The sequence below is a fragment of the Diadema antillarum genome, unplaced genomic scaffold, assembly GCF_040938485.1.
Source record: "Diadema antillarum isolate AM-2024a unplaced genomic scaffold, OU_Dant_1.0 scf00000029, whole genome shotgun sequence".
NCBI lineage: Eukaryota > Metazoa > Echinodermata > Echinoidea > Diadematoida > Diadematidae > Diadema > Diadema antillarum.
This window is the reverse complement of record NW_027270918.1, coordinates 4424582-4437804: the sequence shown is the minus strand read 5'-3', so window position 1 is coordinate 4437804 and position 13223 is coordinate 4424582. Positions and strand designations below refer to the sequence as shown.

The following is a 13223-nucleotide window of genomic DNA, read 5'->3' as shown; positions in this document are numbered from 1 at the left end:
ATAATTTGACCATGTGTGTGTGTGTGTGTGTGTGTGTGTGTGTGTGTGTCAACTGCCCACTATACATTGTATTTGCTAACTTACAGAAGGTTTGCAAGAGAGATTTCCAACAATAAAATGAAGAACGTCTTGACTCGAGACTAGACTCACAGTTTGGCCTGCACTCAAATGTGTCACAGCAGGATCCTGGCTGTCCGTTGCCTGCCCGGAGCTGGTGGTACTCGTAGCCCTCGGGGCAGGGGATGCTGTGGCACACGGCCATGTTGCACTGGCACTCTGGGGGCTGGGGACAGCACTCGCCAGCCACTCGCCGCGCCTGGATCTTCAGGCTGTCCGACGGGCACTGGATGTCGAAGACGATGTCGCACCGCGCCTGGGAGCAGTCCGCCGGCGTTGGCTCTGTGTGGGGTTAACAAGGAAGGGATGTTGGGCATGCTATCACTTTGGCTCACGGTATAAGAGATAATTGAGGAGGAAAATGGAGGACGCTGTGATGATTAATGGCAATATTAAGTGTATCATAGATGAACAAACATAGTGTATCGCTTGCTGTCATCTGACATTGATTTACCCCATGCAATCCTTGCTATCTGAAAAGCTGATCTGGGTATCCCAACGAAGGAACTCAGCAGGTTTAGATAGTGCAGAGACAACAATGCCAGCCTATTGAGAAAAGTACTCACTACATAACTGTACAGATGTGATATCAGAGTTGCAAAACATGACACACCTTTCATTAAAAAAAAAAGGTAATACTTCAGATCTCAGAGGGCAAACACGGACATGTCTATTTCGAGAATGACACAAAATTTACCAATCGGTATTTACAGAAGCCATGACATTTTCTCGGTCAATTTGACCTGATAATTGTCATTTATGCAAGACCTCATCGGACAGCATGCTGTATCAAGCAACAAGTCTTATGCATGGCATTGCATTTTCTCTCTCAATCTGCGCATCACAGATCAAGTTCTCTAATGAGATATCTTGACCACTGAGCCAACTAAAAAGACATCAACCTAGCATATGAAATCATCATTAGCATCAATCACTAGCAATTATTTCTCTCTCTTACTGTCTGTCTCCCTCTCTTTCTTTTTCTCTCCACGAGGAGTTCCATAACAACATACAGATAGCATCTACTGAGACTTTGTTTACGTGATTCTTTGCTTAACTTCATACACTGTAAAAGTGAAAATTCATACAGTGTGGAAATTTTCACCACTATTCAAGTCGTGATTCCATGGAATTTAAAAACACACAAAATTAATATTCCCCCGCCCAGTGCAAGAAAATTACTCGCACGAACATATCCACTTCTACAGTATCATGATTTAACTTCAGACTGTGCATCTGGGTATGTTTCTGTGTGTGTGTGTGTGTGTGTGTGTGTGTGTGTGTGTGTGTGTGTGTGTGTGTGTGTTTCATCTCTCTCTACCTGACTACACTGTTGTTGTTGTTTGTGCACATCTCAGATGAACAAAGGGGGGAAACTCTACCCCTGAACTTGAACCGAAGAAGTCACACCACCAGGGATGCTGCCGTTGATGGCATCTCCCCTGATTGCTTGCATCCTCTCCTGCATCACTTCTCTTCTCCTCTTCTCTCTCTCCTTCACCCTCTTCTCTCTCTCCTTCACCCCCTTCTCCCTCATTCTGTCTTTCCATCCCTCGTTCTTTTTTCTCTGCTCTCTATTATACTGAGATGTCAGCTATCAATAGAACTTGACCTTCCCTGAGTTCAGAGGGAAGAACGGCAGCGGGTATCCAGTCTCTCTGACCTCACATCTAACGCTCAGCAGGGAATCCCAATAACAACAGACAAACAACCCTCCACATTCCCATAGAGACATTGGGAATAGCATCAGATTATCCAAGCAAGATGGACCAATAATACTTATAAATAGCCCCATCTCTGTAAAGTTATGTTTCATCCTTATGTGCTATGCCTCCATGTGAAATAATGCATGTATTCCCATATCTACAAGCACATATTTGCAAATAGCTACATATAAGTACAGTCAACCTTGCTTAAGTCGACCTCGCATAAGTCGAATAATCGACTTTTCAAGTCCTTTTCTCTTTATACTAGTATTCTATTGATTTTATTCCCTCATAAGTCAAATTTTCTCTAAGTTGAAGCTATTTCTTCAGTCCAAATAGATTTGACTTGGGCTACGTTGACTGTATAATGTATGCTTTCTCGAGAAGATAAAAGGGCATGGTTCTGATGCTGCTTGCCTCTTGCTCGGCCTGTGGTGGATACAGGCCATATAGTCTGCTTCCTAGACTGTTATTACCCCCCTCCCCCAAGTTTCCAGCTGATGCTTTGTAAGGCTAGCTTAGGCACAGTAGAGATGGAAGACACTCACATAGATTACCCTCTATCTCTGAAAATGCATCTGAATTTGCACATTAATCAAATGCAACGATTCTTATCAAAGATATAACAAACTGCCCCCCCCCCCAAAAAAAGGTAGAGATTGTAAGATAAAGGTATACCAAACTGCCCCCAAAAGTAGAGACTGTAAGACAAACAGACAGACAGACAGACAGACAGACAGACAGACAGACGAATTGGGGGGGGGGTTAGTGGAGCAAAGTTATTATAAAGAAGGATGTGTGGTGCCCATCTTGCATAAGACAAGAGGTCTGTGATCTATATACAGCATTGGGGCACTGGCTGCGTCCCCCTAGTCTGGATGCAGGCGGCTAATTGGTTCCTGAGGAGTACGCGCTGCTGTAATACGTCAACAAAGGCTCATCCATCACCGAGGACCGGACTCACCCACCGCATCAGTGTCATCTCATCCCGGCACTCTTGTTGCCGAGATAATGCGGTGATAGGAGGGTGGATCATCATCCACTCAAGCCGTCTCTTGGAGAGATGTGCCTCATCATGAGGCAAAGAGGAGGAGATGGAGATGGTGGGGGGGGGGGGGGGGGACTCTTGGCTTCGGGGATCAGGTGGATGTATTCCGCTCTGGTTTTCATCCTTTTATGTTGTTATCGCTTTACTTATTCTTATAACCATACCACACTTGTCTTCTTTGTGAAAGATTTTGTTTTTTCTTGTATCCTTTTTAACGATCTTCATGATCAATCATGGGTGGGAATATTCATATGGCATAAATACTTGCATACTTTATTGTTCCCACTCCCATACGTTGTTATTTTTTGGTTAAAAAAAAAATGACAAAACACAACCCCCCTCCCCTCCTCTTGAAGAAACCCTCATTTTCCCTTCAGCAAGGCATCCGTATCAATCCTTTCGCTACCTCAAACTCGCAATATTGCAAAATTGCAATATCTGGAGATGGCTGCAGGCAAATCACTTTGTGTGATCAATGTGACTGCCTATGTCAAGTTAGCATGGATGATGTTTGTGGAGCTTTTTGCCTACACGTCATCAATGCCTAATGAAGGCTTGAAGGGGTGGTATAGTTTTGGTTGAGATGAGGCTCCAGGGGGTCTTTACAAAAAGCAACTCTTTTTGGAAGCTCTACATCCTCACATCCCTGTAATGTGGGGTTTGCCGCTACGGGCTGGGATCACTACTGGCTATCGATAACCACATGCTCACTTGATGTAACTACTGACTACGTTCACCTGTATGAGTAAGAGGTACTGATATGGCACTTACAATTGATATAGCCTACCATACATCCAGTGTTTCACAATGTTCTCTTCTACTAAATTTGTCCCTCTCACACACTTCACTTAATATTCCTAACCTTTTCAGCACTCGTCAGCAAAACTCTGGAGTGTCATAGCAATGGGAAGTATGAAATAGCCATCCAAAGAGATTCTTCTATGCACTCCACCTTTTATTATCATCATCATCATTATTTCTGATATTCCCGCTTCTCCAATATTCCCATCCACGACTTCACAGGTATGACAAAGGTTTTCTCTGGGATGCTGGGAGGGCCAATATTGACAAGACTCTGCGAAGATTGTCAGACAACAAACACAATTTGGAGCACCACAATGATGGCCGTTTGGTCGCCCATTGAAACAATGTTTGCCCATCCTATTTAGTCTGCCAAGAAAAACACTCTCTGGGTTTTATGAGCCCAACTATCTCACCTTGAGGAAAATGGCAGGTCCTGGCAGTACATTGGTACAGATTTATGGCAAAATTATCACTGCTCTTGAGAAAGGCAAACAGTTTGTATGAGGATAAAAAAATACACACACGATGTGCTGGACAAAATGACTTGCACACTTGAGTGCACGCGTACATATCAAAATCTACACCTTTGCAGGAACCCTCACAAATTCAAAAACTTTTATTAAAATAAAGTGACTGTCTCACCGAGCATTCAACAATGGGCAAAACTGTCGTCTTATGACAGTACCTTTTCTATTTTTATTTTTTAAATGATGGAAACATTTTAAGGCTGATGTGTGTCAAGCGTAAGCATTTGTTGCATTTTCATTTCTGGGAGATGTAGTAGATGCACTCAGCATCACGGAATGTAAAAGAAAAGTATGGTTGCACACCACTCCTTTTAAAGATCATTATAGAAATATAATATATTCTTATACACACATTATGTATACAGCATAATGTTATAGGCCTATATTAGAATACAAACTCTGAACTATATTACAGTAATAAGCTCATACATTTTCATATTTGCTCACACACACAAAATGATCATGACCGACACAAGATATCAGAGGGCATGATTTAACTTCTTTTTATATCACATAAAAACAAGACAATATTACTTGCAACAGAAAAGCAAGAGAAACTCCATTGACCAGTTGAGGAATTTTGCCCCTCAGATTTTAATGGTATATTAACCCCAAAGGCAAAGCATGGTGATTAGAATACAAATCCATAACTCCAATCCCCTCACAGCCTATCTTTCCACCAGGGGATCATCATCTTAGGATGCAGCCATGGAATTCCTGTCTGAAATTGCCGCAAAAATTGATATTGATCGGTTCCCTTGCAACCTGATCCCCTCTCCCAGGCCGAGTGACCACCAGAAGCTATGGAGGAGGTCATTTGAAGGTCAATGCCATGACTGGACACTGGGGAGGGGAAATAGTATTGTGATCAGGGTTGAATTGGTGGACACGCTACAGGGAGAGGGGAGATGGGTCAGACCTCCACAGCAATACAACCCGAGATGGGCTTTTTCTTCGTCACACATGCTAAAAGCTACCTGAAAAACAGGACTTTATTCTATGGTGTAGACTGTAGTTTGCTACTGTTGTGTGCTCATAACCAGGAATGATATTAAATCTGATAGCTTCAAGAAAGTGTAATGCTGCCTTCAACAAGTTTAAGGAATTTAGTGAACACTTGTATTGACAAGTGATGATACACAGTATATCTAAAGGCACAGTTTCACAGAGTACCAGGTAATGGTATAAAAGTGTCCATGGCAACAGTATTGTAGCTCCTCTGGCAAACATGAATGCCCTTGTGCTTGTCCAAGTATTCTGCAATACCATTGAAAAAAATACAAGGACAAATCTCTCAAACAATTAGTTAAATGAAAGATAGAGACAGGGTAAATCATGCCAAAAACTTGTTTTACTTGACCTAAAAAAAAAAGGCAAATTTGCTCTACTAGGCGGACACAAGTGCATCTTCAAAATTAGCAATGTACACTGACCCTTGATGGCTATGGATTATTACTTCTTCTTTTTTTGAAACCATCGATCCATGATACTCAAATACGATACAGGGCCAATGCATCATTAACTTTTACCAGGTCAGCAAGCTGTTCTTGTAAAACTCCCCTTATTACATCTCTGTGATCAGAACTTCATCTTTTTAATTTTATTTTCCACTTGTCAGTTTTGTGCATGACTAAAATGCATAGAAGCATTAAATCTCGGCAAAGTCTACTGCAGTCACCACCCTCCTAAGTATATATGTCAACTGCTACTTGGGCATGAAATACAAATTTTAATCAGGCCATTTTTTTTTTTCATTCATTTCAGCAAAGAAGACAAGGTTGGAATTTTGATGCAGTAATTGTGAGAGAATATTGATATCGGCATCTGGAATAATCGGATGAGTCACAAAGCTCCACCCCACCAGTCAAGAATGAAATTTACATTGATCTGTGAAAGGATCCATTATTGGTCGGCATACTTGGAATTTTTCGGATATGACCGTGTGAAGAGGAATGCAAACACCATTGCACATAATGACAGACCTGGCAACATCCTTATGTAAACCTGTCCAATCTTTTCACCTCCTTTTGATGTTATCAGTTTTGCGCATCGAGATGAACAGGAGTTTGCTCAAGATGTACAAGAGTTCAACCATTGAATATTCAGAAGGTCAACCATTATTTCAAAGGTAGTTTTAGTCTTTTTTTCCTTCTATTTAACCAAAATCACAGATTTAGAACAAAATAATCATTAAATGCATTTTGCTAAATGTAGTATACAGATATAATATTCTATGACAGGAAGATAACAGGTGATCCATGCACTGCTATTTTTGGGCATGAAGTTTTCAATGAAAAAAAAAAAAAATGCCAAATTCCAAAACCCTCTGCTTCCACCATGTAGAAAAGGAATGCCCTAGACACGTATTTGAAGATTCTGGTTCTACACCGTGGCATGTCGGCATACTTTCATGTGGAGTCAAATGTTTTGAAAAACAAACTATGATCTCTCGCTCAAAAATGGCTAACTGAAAACAATTCAGTGCTATCACAGTGCACATCTGAGACAGCAAAAACACTCTCTCATCTGAGGTTAGGACATGCCCTTCCTCAACATTATCATGTTTCAAAGACAAAATTTTTCCACAGGATGGATTAGCTGGCCCCATGGCACTGTTTAACATTGCAGTGGATCACTTTTAATAATTTTTTCAACTCTGCTGATTGAGCTTTATATTGATATTCATTGGATTAAAAGACACCGAAGGAAACAAAGTTGTGAGAAAGTTATGCTGTCCTTTTAAGGAAGACATCTATAACCAAATAGCACCATGCTAATTAAGCATTCATTAACCAGTTTATTCTGGTACTACCATCTATGAGAACATGGAGTATGGTCAACTTAGCCCCTCACAGGATATTCACATTTTTAAAGCATTCAGCTATAAACATATACACATTTTTTTTTTTTCAGTTGCTTCACTTTTTCACAGTAGGTCAATGTCAATGATGCAAGTAGCATTAAGACCATACAAAGTGCATAAGCTCAGATTTTCTTTTTGTTTTTTGTTTTTCAAACTAGGAAAATTGTCTAGAATTGACTTCAGGAGTATATACAACACACAAGTAGCACTGCTCTGGTCAAACATTGAGTCTCTACTGAAGGTTGCACAGTGTAGATCACAACCTGTTCGTATTTGGAAAGTCTGTGATGCTTTCACATTGAGTGCATGGAGTTCATGGCGAGAAGGGGAATGAGGACATTTTCTGAGAAAAAAACCCAAAAATCACCAGAATGAGAAGAGGGTCGGAATCAGAACAACGTAAGAAAAGAAATTCAGAGTTAAGGCACAGAAAGATGTCCGAGCCATCAGCAAATATTGAAGAGAAAGGAAATATCACAAAACTCTAGAAGGGAGTTGCTGGATTTGAAGAAGGGGTGGGGTGGCTAGACAGATTAAGCATGATGCTTGGGAGGGTGTGACATTGTATTAATCTCAAACCAATGGATTAGTAAATAGGGGTGATTTTCTTTAGACACCAGCCTCCATCTTGCCCGACCTGCTAGAGACCTCTGAATCTTATCATCCCCCTCTGTTTTGTGCAGCTCATCCCTACAATCACAAAATCTTTGTGATGAGTAATGCATCTCTCCAGTCTAAGAATGACAATAGGTGAGCTTCATGGATATGTGACTGATCACAGCAGTGCACAAATTAAATTTTTCATATACAACATTTTCATCTTTGACAATGAGGTAAGGATGGTGACCTAACAGACATTCATGAGATTTCATATGTTTTCCTGTGTTGCAGAACCACAAATCGTAAGACAGCCTTGTATGTGTGTGTAAGTATGTGAGTCTGCATAGAGAAGATTGTTTGGACATTTGCTTTGAAGGGCTGTAATGTCCCCCAAAATAAGATTTGGCTGTTGTTGAGGAGGTGAAAGAGCTACTCCAGTAACTCGCATCTGGCTTATGTCACTCTGGAGTCCAGGGACTATGCTGATGGACAACTGACAACCAATGGGAAGAGTGGCGATATTTCTTGTAGCAGCAGCCCTGGTTCCAAACCATCCCCACGCTGTCTCCTGCCTAATCTCGTCGTCAGAACAGGTTGCAAGAAATTCCGGCCTGTCTAGTTACCTCAGCATCAGCAGTGACACGTACTAGTCGGACATGAACTCCTGGAATAAATCAAAAATTGGGTGTCCTTTACACTGATGACTAGGAGAACTGACAAAAAACGACGGTGCCAGGAGAGAGGTTCCAAGGAGCCTGACACCATTCATGTTTCAGGGGCTGCTGCATGTCAAGGGAGTTCACACGAACTTTCCCTCCACTTCAGGAGCAGACGCTGGCAGGCTTTTAATATTTATCATTAGCCAGATCTCAAGGCAGTGTGCTTCATTTCTTCTGGACAAGCATTCTGGTGTGAGACATTCCTAACTACCAATCTGTCTGGTGTAAAGACTATTCTCCTTGATTATGCATGTATGAAATTTATCCTGCAGCTGTGCCAAAGAGGTTGATTTCCAAGAGGTGTTAGTCTAGCATTATTGACTGGCTGAGGATGAAGGATTGGACAGAAAACACACCTCGAAGCCTGGGAGCCAGGCTAGCCTACCAATGACTACCTGCTGATCTCCCTGGATGCTGCTGAAACTATGTGAACTATGTGCCGAGGCTCCCTAAATGTCTGACCCCTTCCCTTTAGTCTGGAGTGAGAGGCTGGTGGGAAACGGTGAGGAGGGAGTCCCAGAGTTCTGAGATCACGCAAACATCGACCCAAACTTGGAGAAGGCTCCAGGCATTTTGATGGCTTTCAGTCACACCAAAAACTGCCATAAGTCGACATAATTCATCCACTATTTTTTTTTCTCTCCTTCCTTTCCATACTACAAGCTCACTGCCATTGATAGTATAAAGTTGGGAGCAGGGCCTATATATCACTTGTCATAAAAGCTGCACGGACTGCTTCTATTACATGGAGTAATACAATATCTGTAATGCAAAATTCTCATTTCGTTCTTATCACACAGGAAACCCAACATGTAATATTCATGAAAAACTTACAAATGTAAAAGATAATTACTGGTTGAAGTAATGATATGCGTACATAGTTGAGAGTAAAGAACCACAACATATGAATACTAATCTGTTGGCATCCCGATAAACCCATTTTCTTTCCTCACTTTTCATTCTTCAAAAGTTTACGTTATTATACAGTTCTCATCAATCAAGAGCATATTTCACACTTACAAGCAACACCACATGCCGACAAAAGCGAGATGGCATCGTGGCATGTTAACGAAAGGCACATACATTGTACATATATACAACACACAAACACACATGCCCCACACACAGAACATAATCATGTTTCCTAAATTTTCCAGACATGCTCTCTGTTCTGCCTAGGGGAGAAGAAGTGGGGGAAAGTGCTTCATGAGAACTTTGTCCTCGGCCACATGTTTTGGGAAGGGTACATCACTCATCACAGGACCCATGTAGCCACATAAGTCTCCCAAAGCTGGGAAGTGACATCTTGGTGGCAAAGTCAAGGACATCCACTCATCTTGTGCTGTGTTTGTGTGTGTGTGAAAAGTTTCAGCAGCAACCATCAAAGAAACCAGCCCTGATTCTGCTCTAAGCAGACTTCTACAAAACTAAACAGTATCTACATAAACCCTCACCCACTGAAAGTCACCCGTCATGATACAATGTTTACTGTATCATCACAGGGCTGTGCATTACGTCTGTTTATCACTGCAAATCATTGACAGCATGGAGTTATCTCTCTCCAAACCAAACCAAACCAAACCAAACCAAACCAAACCAAACCAAACCAAACCAAACCATACCATACCAAACCAAACCAAACCACACCACACCACACCAAACCAAGCCAAACCAAACCAAACCAAACCAACCCAAACCAAACCATACCATACCATACCAAACCAAACCAAACCAAACCAAACCAAACCAAACCAAACCAAACCAAACCAAACCAAACCAAACCAAACCAAACCAAACCAAACCAAACCAACCCAACCCAACCCAAACCAAACCACACCACACCAAATTAAACCAAATCGAACCTAACCTAACCTAACCTAACCTGACCTAATCATTACAGGATCAGGCATTCTCAGAATGGCTATGTGTGTATTTCTACATGTATTGGGTCTGATACATCATACATGTAAAATAAGATTTGTGCAACTGTCTGTATTCTTTGACAATTCTTAAGACCAATAACAGGTGTCTGTTCTTCAGGGTCAAAAACTTCTCTTTCTTGATTCTTCTGTCAAATTGAAAAAAAAAAAGGAAAATGGCAGATCTGCAGGCAATGCAATGCCAATGACAAACATATTTCTCATGATGCAATTAATGAGGAACAGAGTGGATGTGTGCTACATGTATCTATCATTTGCTCCACGAAGTATTTGAAGCATTAAACTTGACACACCCATCACCTGAGAATAAAGCGAGATAACAGAAAAAAATATGCAGAATTGCTGGAGGAAAGGAGGATATGGAAGAAATAATCAAATCTAATTTGACATCAAGAATGCTGATTTTGACAGGCTGTGACTGATGCACGTACAGACATTGTGATGAAAATGTGTCTGAGTTGGAATGCAAGCTGGGATACTCTACCTGAACTTGAACTTAGCAATCAAGGAACTGCTTACAAAAAAAAAAAAATGCAAATACTGACAAAAAAAAATACCCACAGCAAACGAATATGATGGTTACTTGGTTAAATCACTGTCATCTCTTCCTATGCATTTTTAAACAGGCATAATATTGCAAGATGAGAGTACGACTGCATATTTGGAATTCCTGCTGAGGTCACTTCAGCTGAAACCACAGAGGATTTCAGTGGCAGTGGAGCAAAGAGAAGATTTCGTGAACTCCACACTTCACCGTGCTCTTCCGTGGAGCAACTGTCAGCAACCCGAGGCTTTAGAGCTCGGCCATTTGAAGAGATGTCATCCCCTGTTTTTTGTAAATCCATCAAAATATTGTCCTCAGCACACAAGTAGTGAACCTGAAGGTAATGACCCAAGTGTGTTGACCATCCCTCTTTCAAAGAAATTCTGACTACAGAGAGCAAGATTCAATTTGGCATTTGTGCGGTACTGAAGAGCTTTAGCTGCAGGGCAAGAAACCACTGATTTTGTGTTCTCTTGGTTATTTTTTCCTTTTCGTTTGCTTGCTCCATCGAAGCAAGTGAAATACAAATTTGATTGCCCTTCGGCAGAGCCATTAGCATTATTATTCAATACTATTTTAAGATTAGAACACAATGTCATATAGCTGGCTACAAAAGACAAATTCATTTACCTGTGTAAAGGAAAATAAAAAAATCAAGATCATCTACATGAGAGCAGTCAAGTTTATCGCTAGTACACCAAAGTGGCAGTTTGTGTGACTAGCATCATCAAAGCTTGCACTGTAGATCTTGATGCGGTTCTTAATCACAGCTTCTTTTTTGTTGTTTGGTGCAGAATGGATGTTTTTCTCTAAGAGTTCAGAATCTAGAATTATCTCCTTGTTTTTAAATCTCTACCTGAGTTTCCACACATAGAGCATTTATCTGGGTATGAAAATATTCAAAGCCTGCATGCAGTGCACTGCCACATGGTAATACATGTAATCAAGACAGGCCATGGCAGGGTGACCACAAATTAGCACAATGCTCAAGGGTTCTACATCATGATTAAATCACATTGCAAAATGTTCAGCAAAACAAGAGTTACTGGCTAGACGAAACCCATCTAGGAGCCTATGTGTTTTTGCACTGGGATTAATCAATGATTAGTAGCGGAATGTCTGATGACTTTATGATAGAGAGACAGAGCTTGGCTTATGAGAATTTTCTGACTAAAAGGGGGTCTTAATGAGAATGAAAACAATTAAAAAGCAGGGAGGGGAGTGAACATGAAATCCTAACATTGCACGGTTTTTATGGGGGTTGTCTTTTTGCACAAGTATTAGTGGTGAGTTGTTGACAATGTATCATATGGTTTAAGTGTTTGTCGTCTGTGTTTTACTGAAGAATGAGGCTGCCAGCTTTATACAAAGCCTTGGAAATCACACCCATCCTGTTTTTCTACAAATACTTTTCTTTCTATCATTCACACTCTTTTTGACTTGATTAAAAAAAAAAAAATCAGTTCAGCTCTATCAAATCCAGTCTAACTTAGAGATCCTGTCTATACTTTCTAATGCTCATATCTTTTGGTTCTGAATTTCTGGTGAAGACTTGGGTCTATTCAATTCTTTAAAAATCTTAAAGGACATTACTGTGTTACGATCATGAACAGATTTTGGGGACTTGGGGAAAAAAACAACAACCCACAACAACCTGAGAGGACAAGATGAATATTCAAGCATTTCTAATGATATCATGCCCAATCCACTTATCACTGGTTTTTCTTATCTCTATTTGGTCTATTTTGTTCATAGAAAACTGTAATGGTAAACAAGACAGACAAAAATCAGAATCAACCAGGATATGAATGATAAAAGACTGAAACAAACACAAGAGAAAGATAAAACCCACATCCAACATTTAGCAAGAATGCGTTGTACTGGTTACAGGCACATAGTCTATCACATGGGGGGGGGGGGGGGGGGGGCTTTTGTAAAATGAAGCGATGTTTCTGGTGTGCTGAGCACAGATGCACAACCTTTACAAAGGTCATAAGACAACAGGCGAAACAAACAAAAGCCCTTCTCCGAGACGGGTATCAATGATAACGTCTTTGTTTATTTGTGCAGATATTTATGTATGGTGTAGGACAACAATCTTTCAACATCCGGAGTAATTTGCATACACGGTTTAATGTTCTTAATTGTCAGTAAACATACTTCTCAACCAGAAAAACAAACCTTGTATGCTCTCTCAAAGCATATGCCTCAAAGGCAAACTTCCACACAAATGGAGTGGTTGTTTACTACTCCCATGGTTCATGATTTAAAGGGGGAACAGTATGTATGAAGTAGTGATATCTACCCGCTAATTGATTAATGACTTACTGTACTGTCTGGACCCAGAAGAACTAA

The 13223-nt window shown here is 40.8% G+C and overlaps 1 protein-coding gene across 1 annotated transcript in view; it reads right to left on the bottom strand.

The window, feature by feature from the left end:
• LOC139739105 (cysteine-rich motor neuron 1 protein-like) overlaps positions 1-13223 on the bottom strand; it is a 112903-nt gene that overhangs the window by 21480 nt on the left and 78200 nt on the right. Inside the window, exon 3 of the mRNA XM_071649726.1 lies at positions 151-399. Coding sequence (XP_071505827.1) covers positions 151-399 — 249 coding nt within the window. The remainder of the gene's footprint in view (positions 1-150; positions 400-13223) is intronic.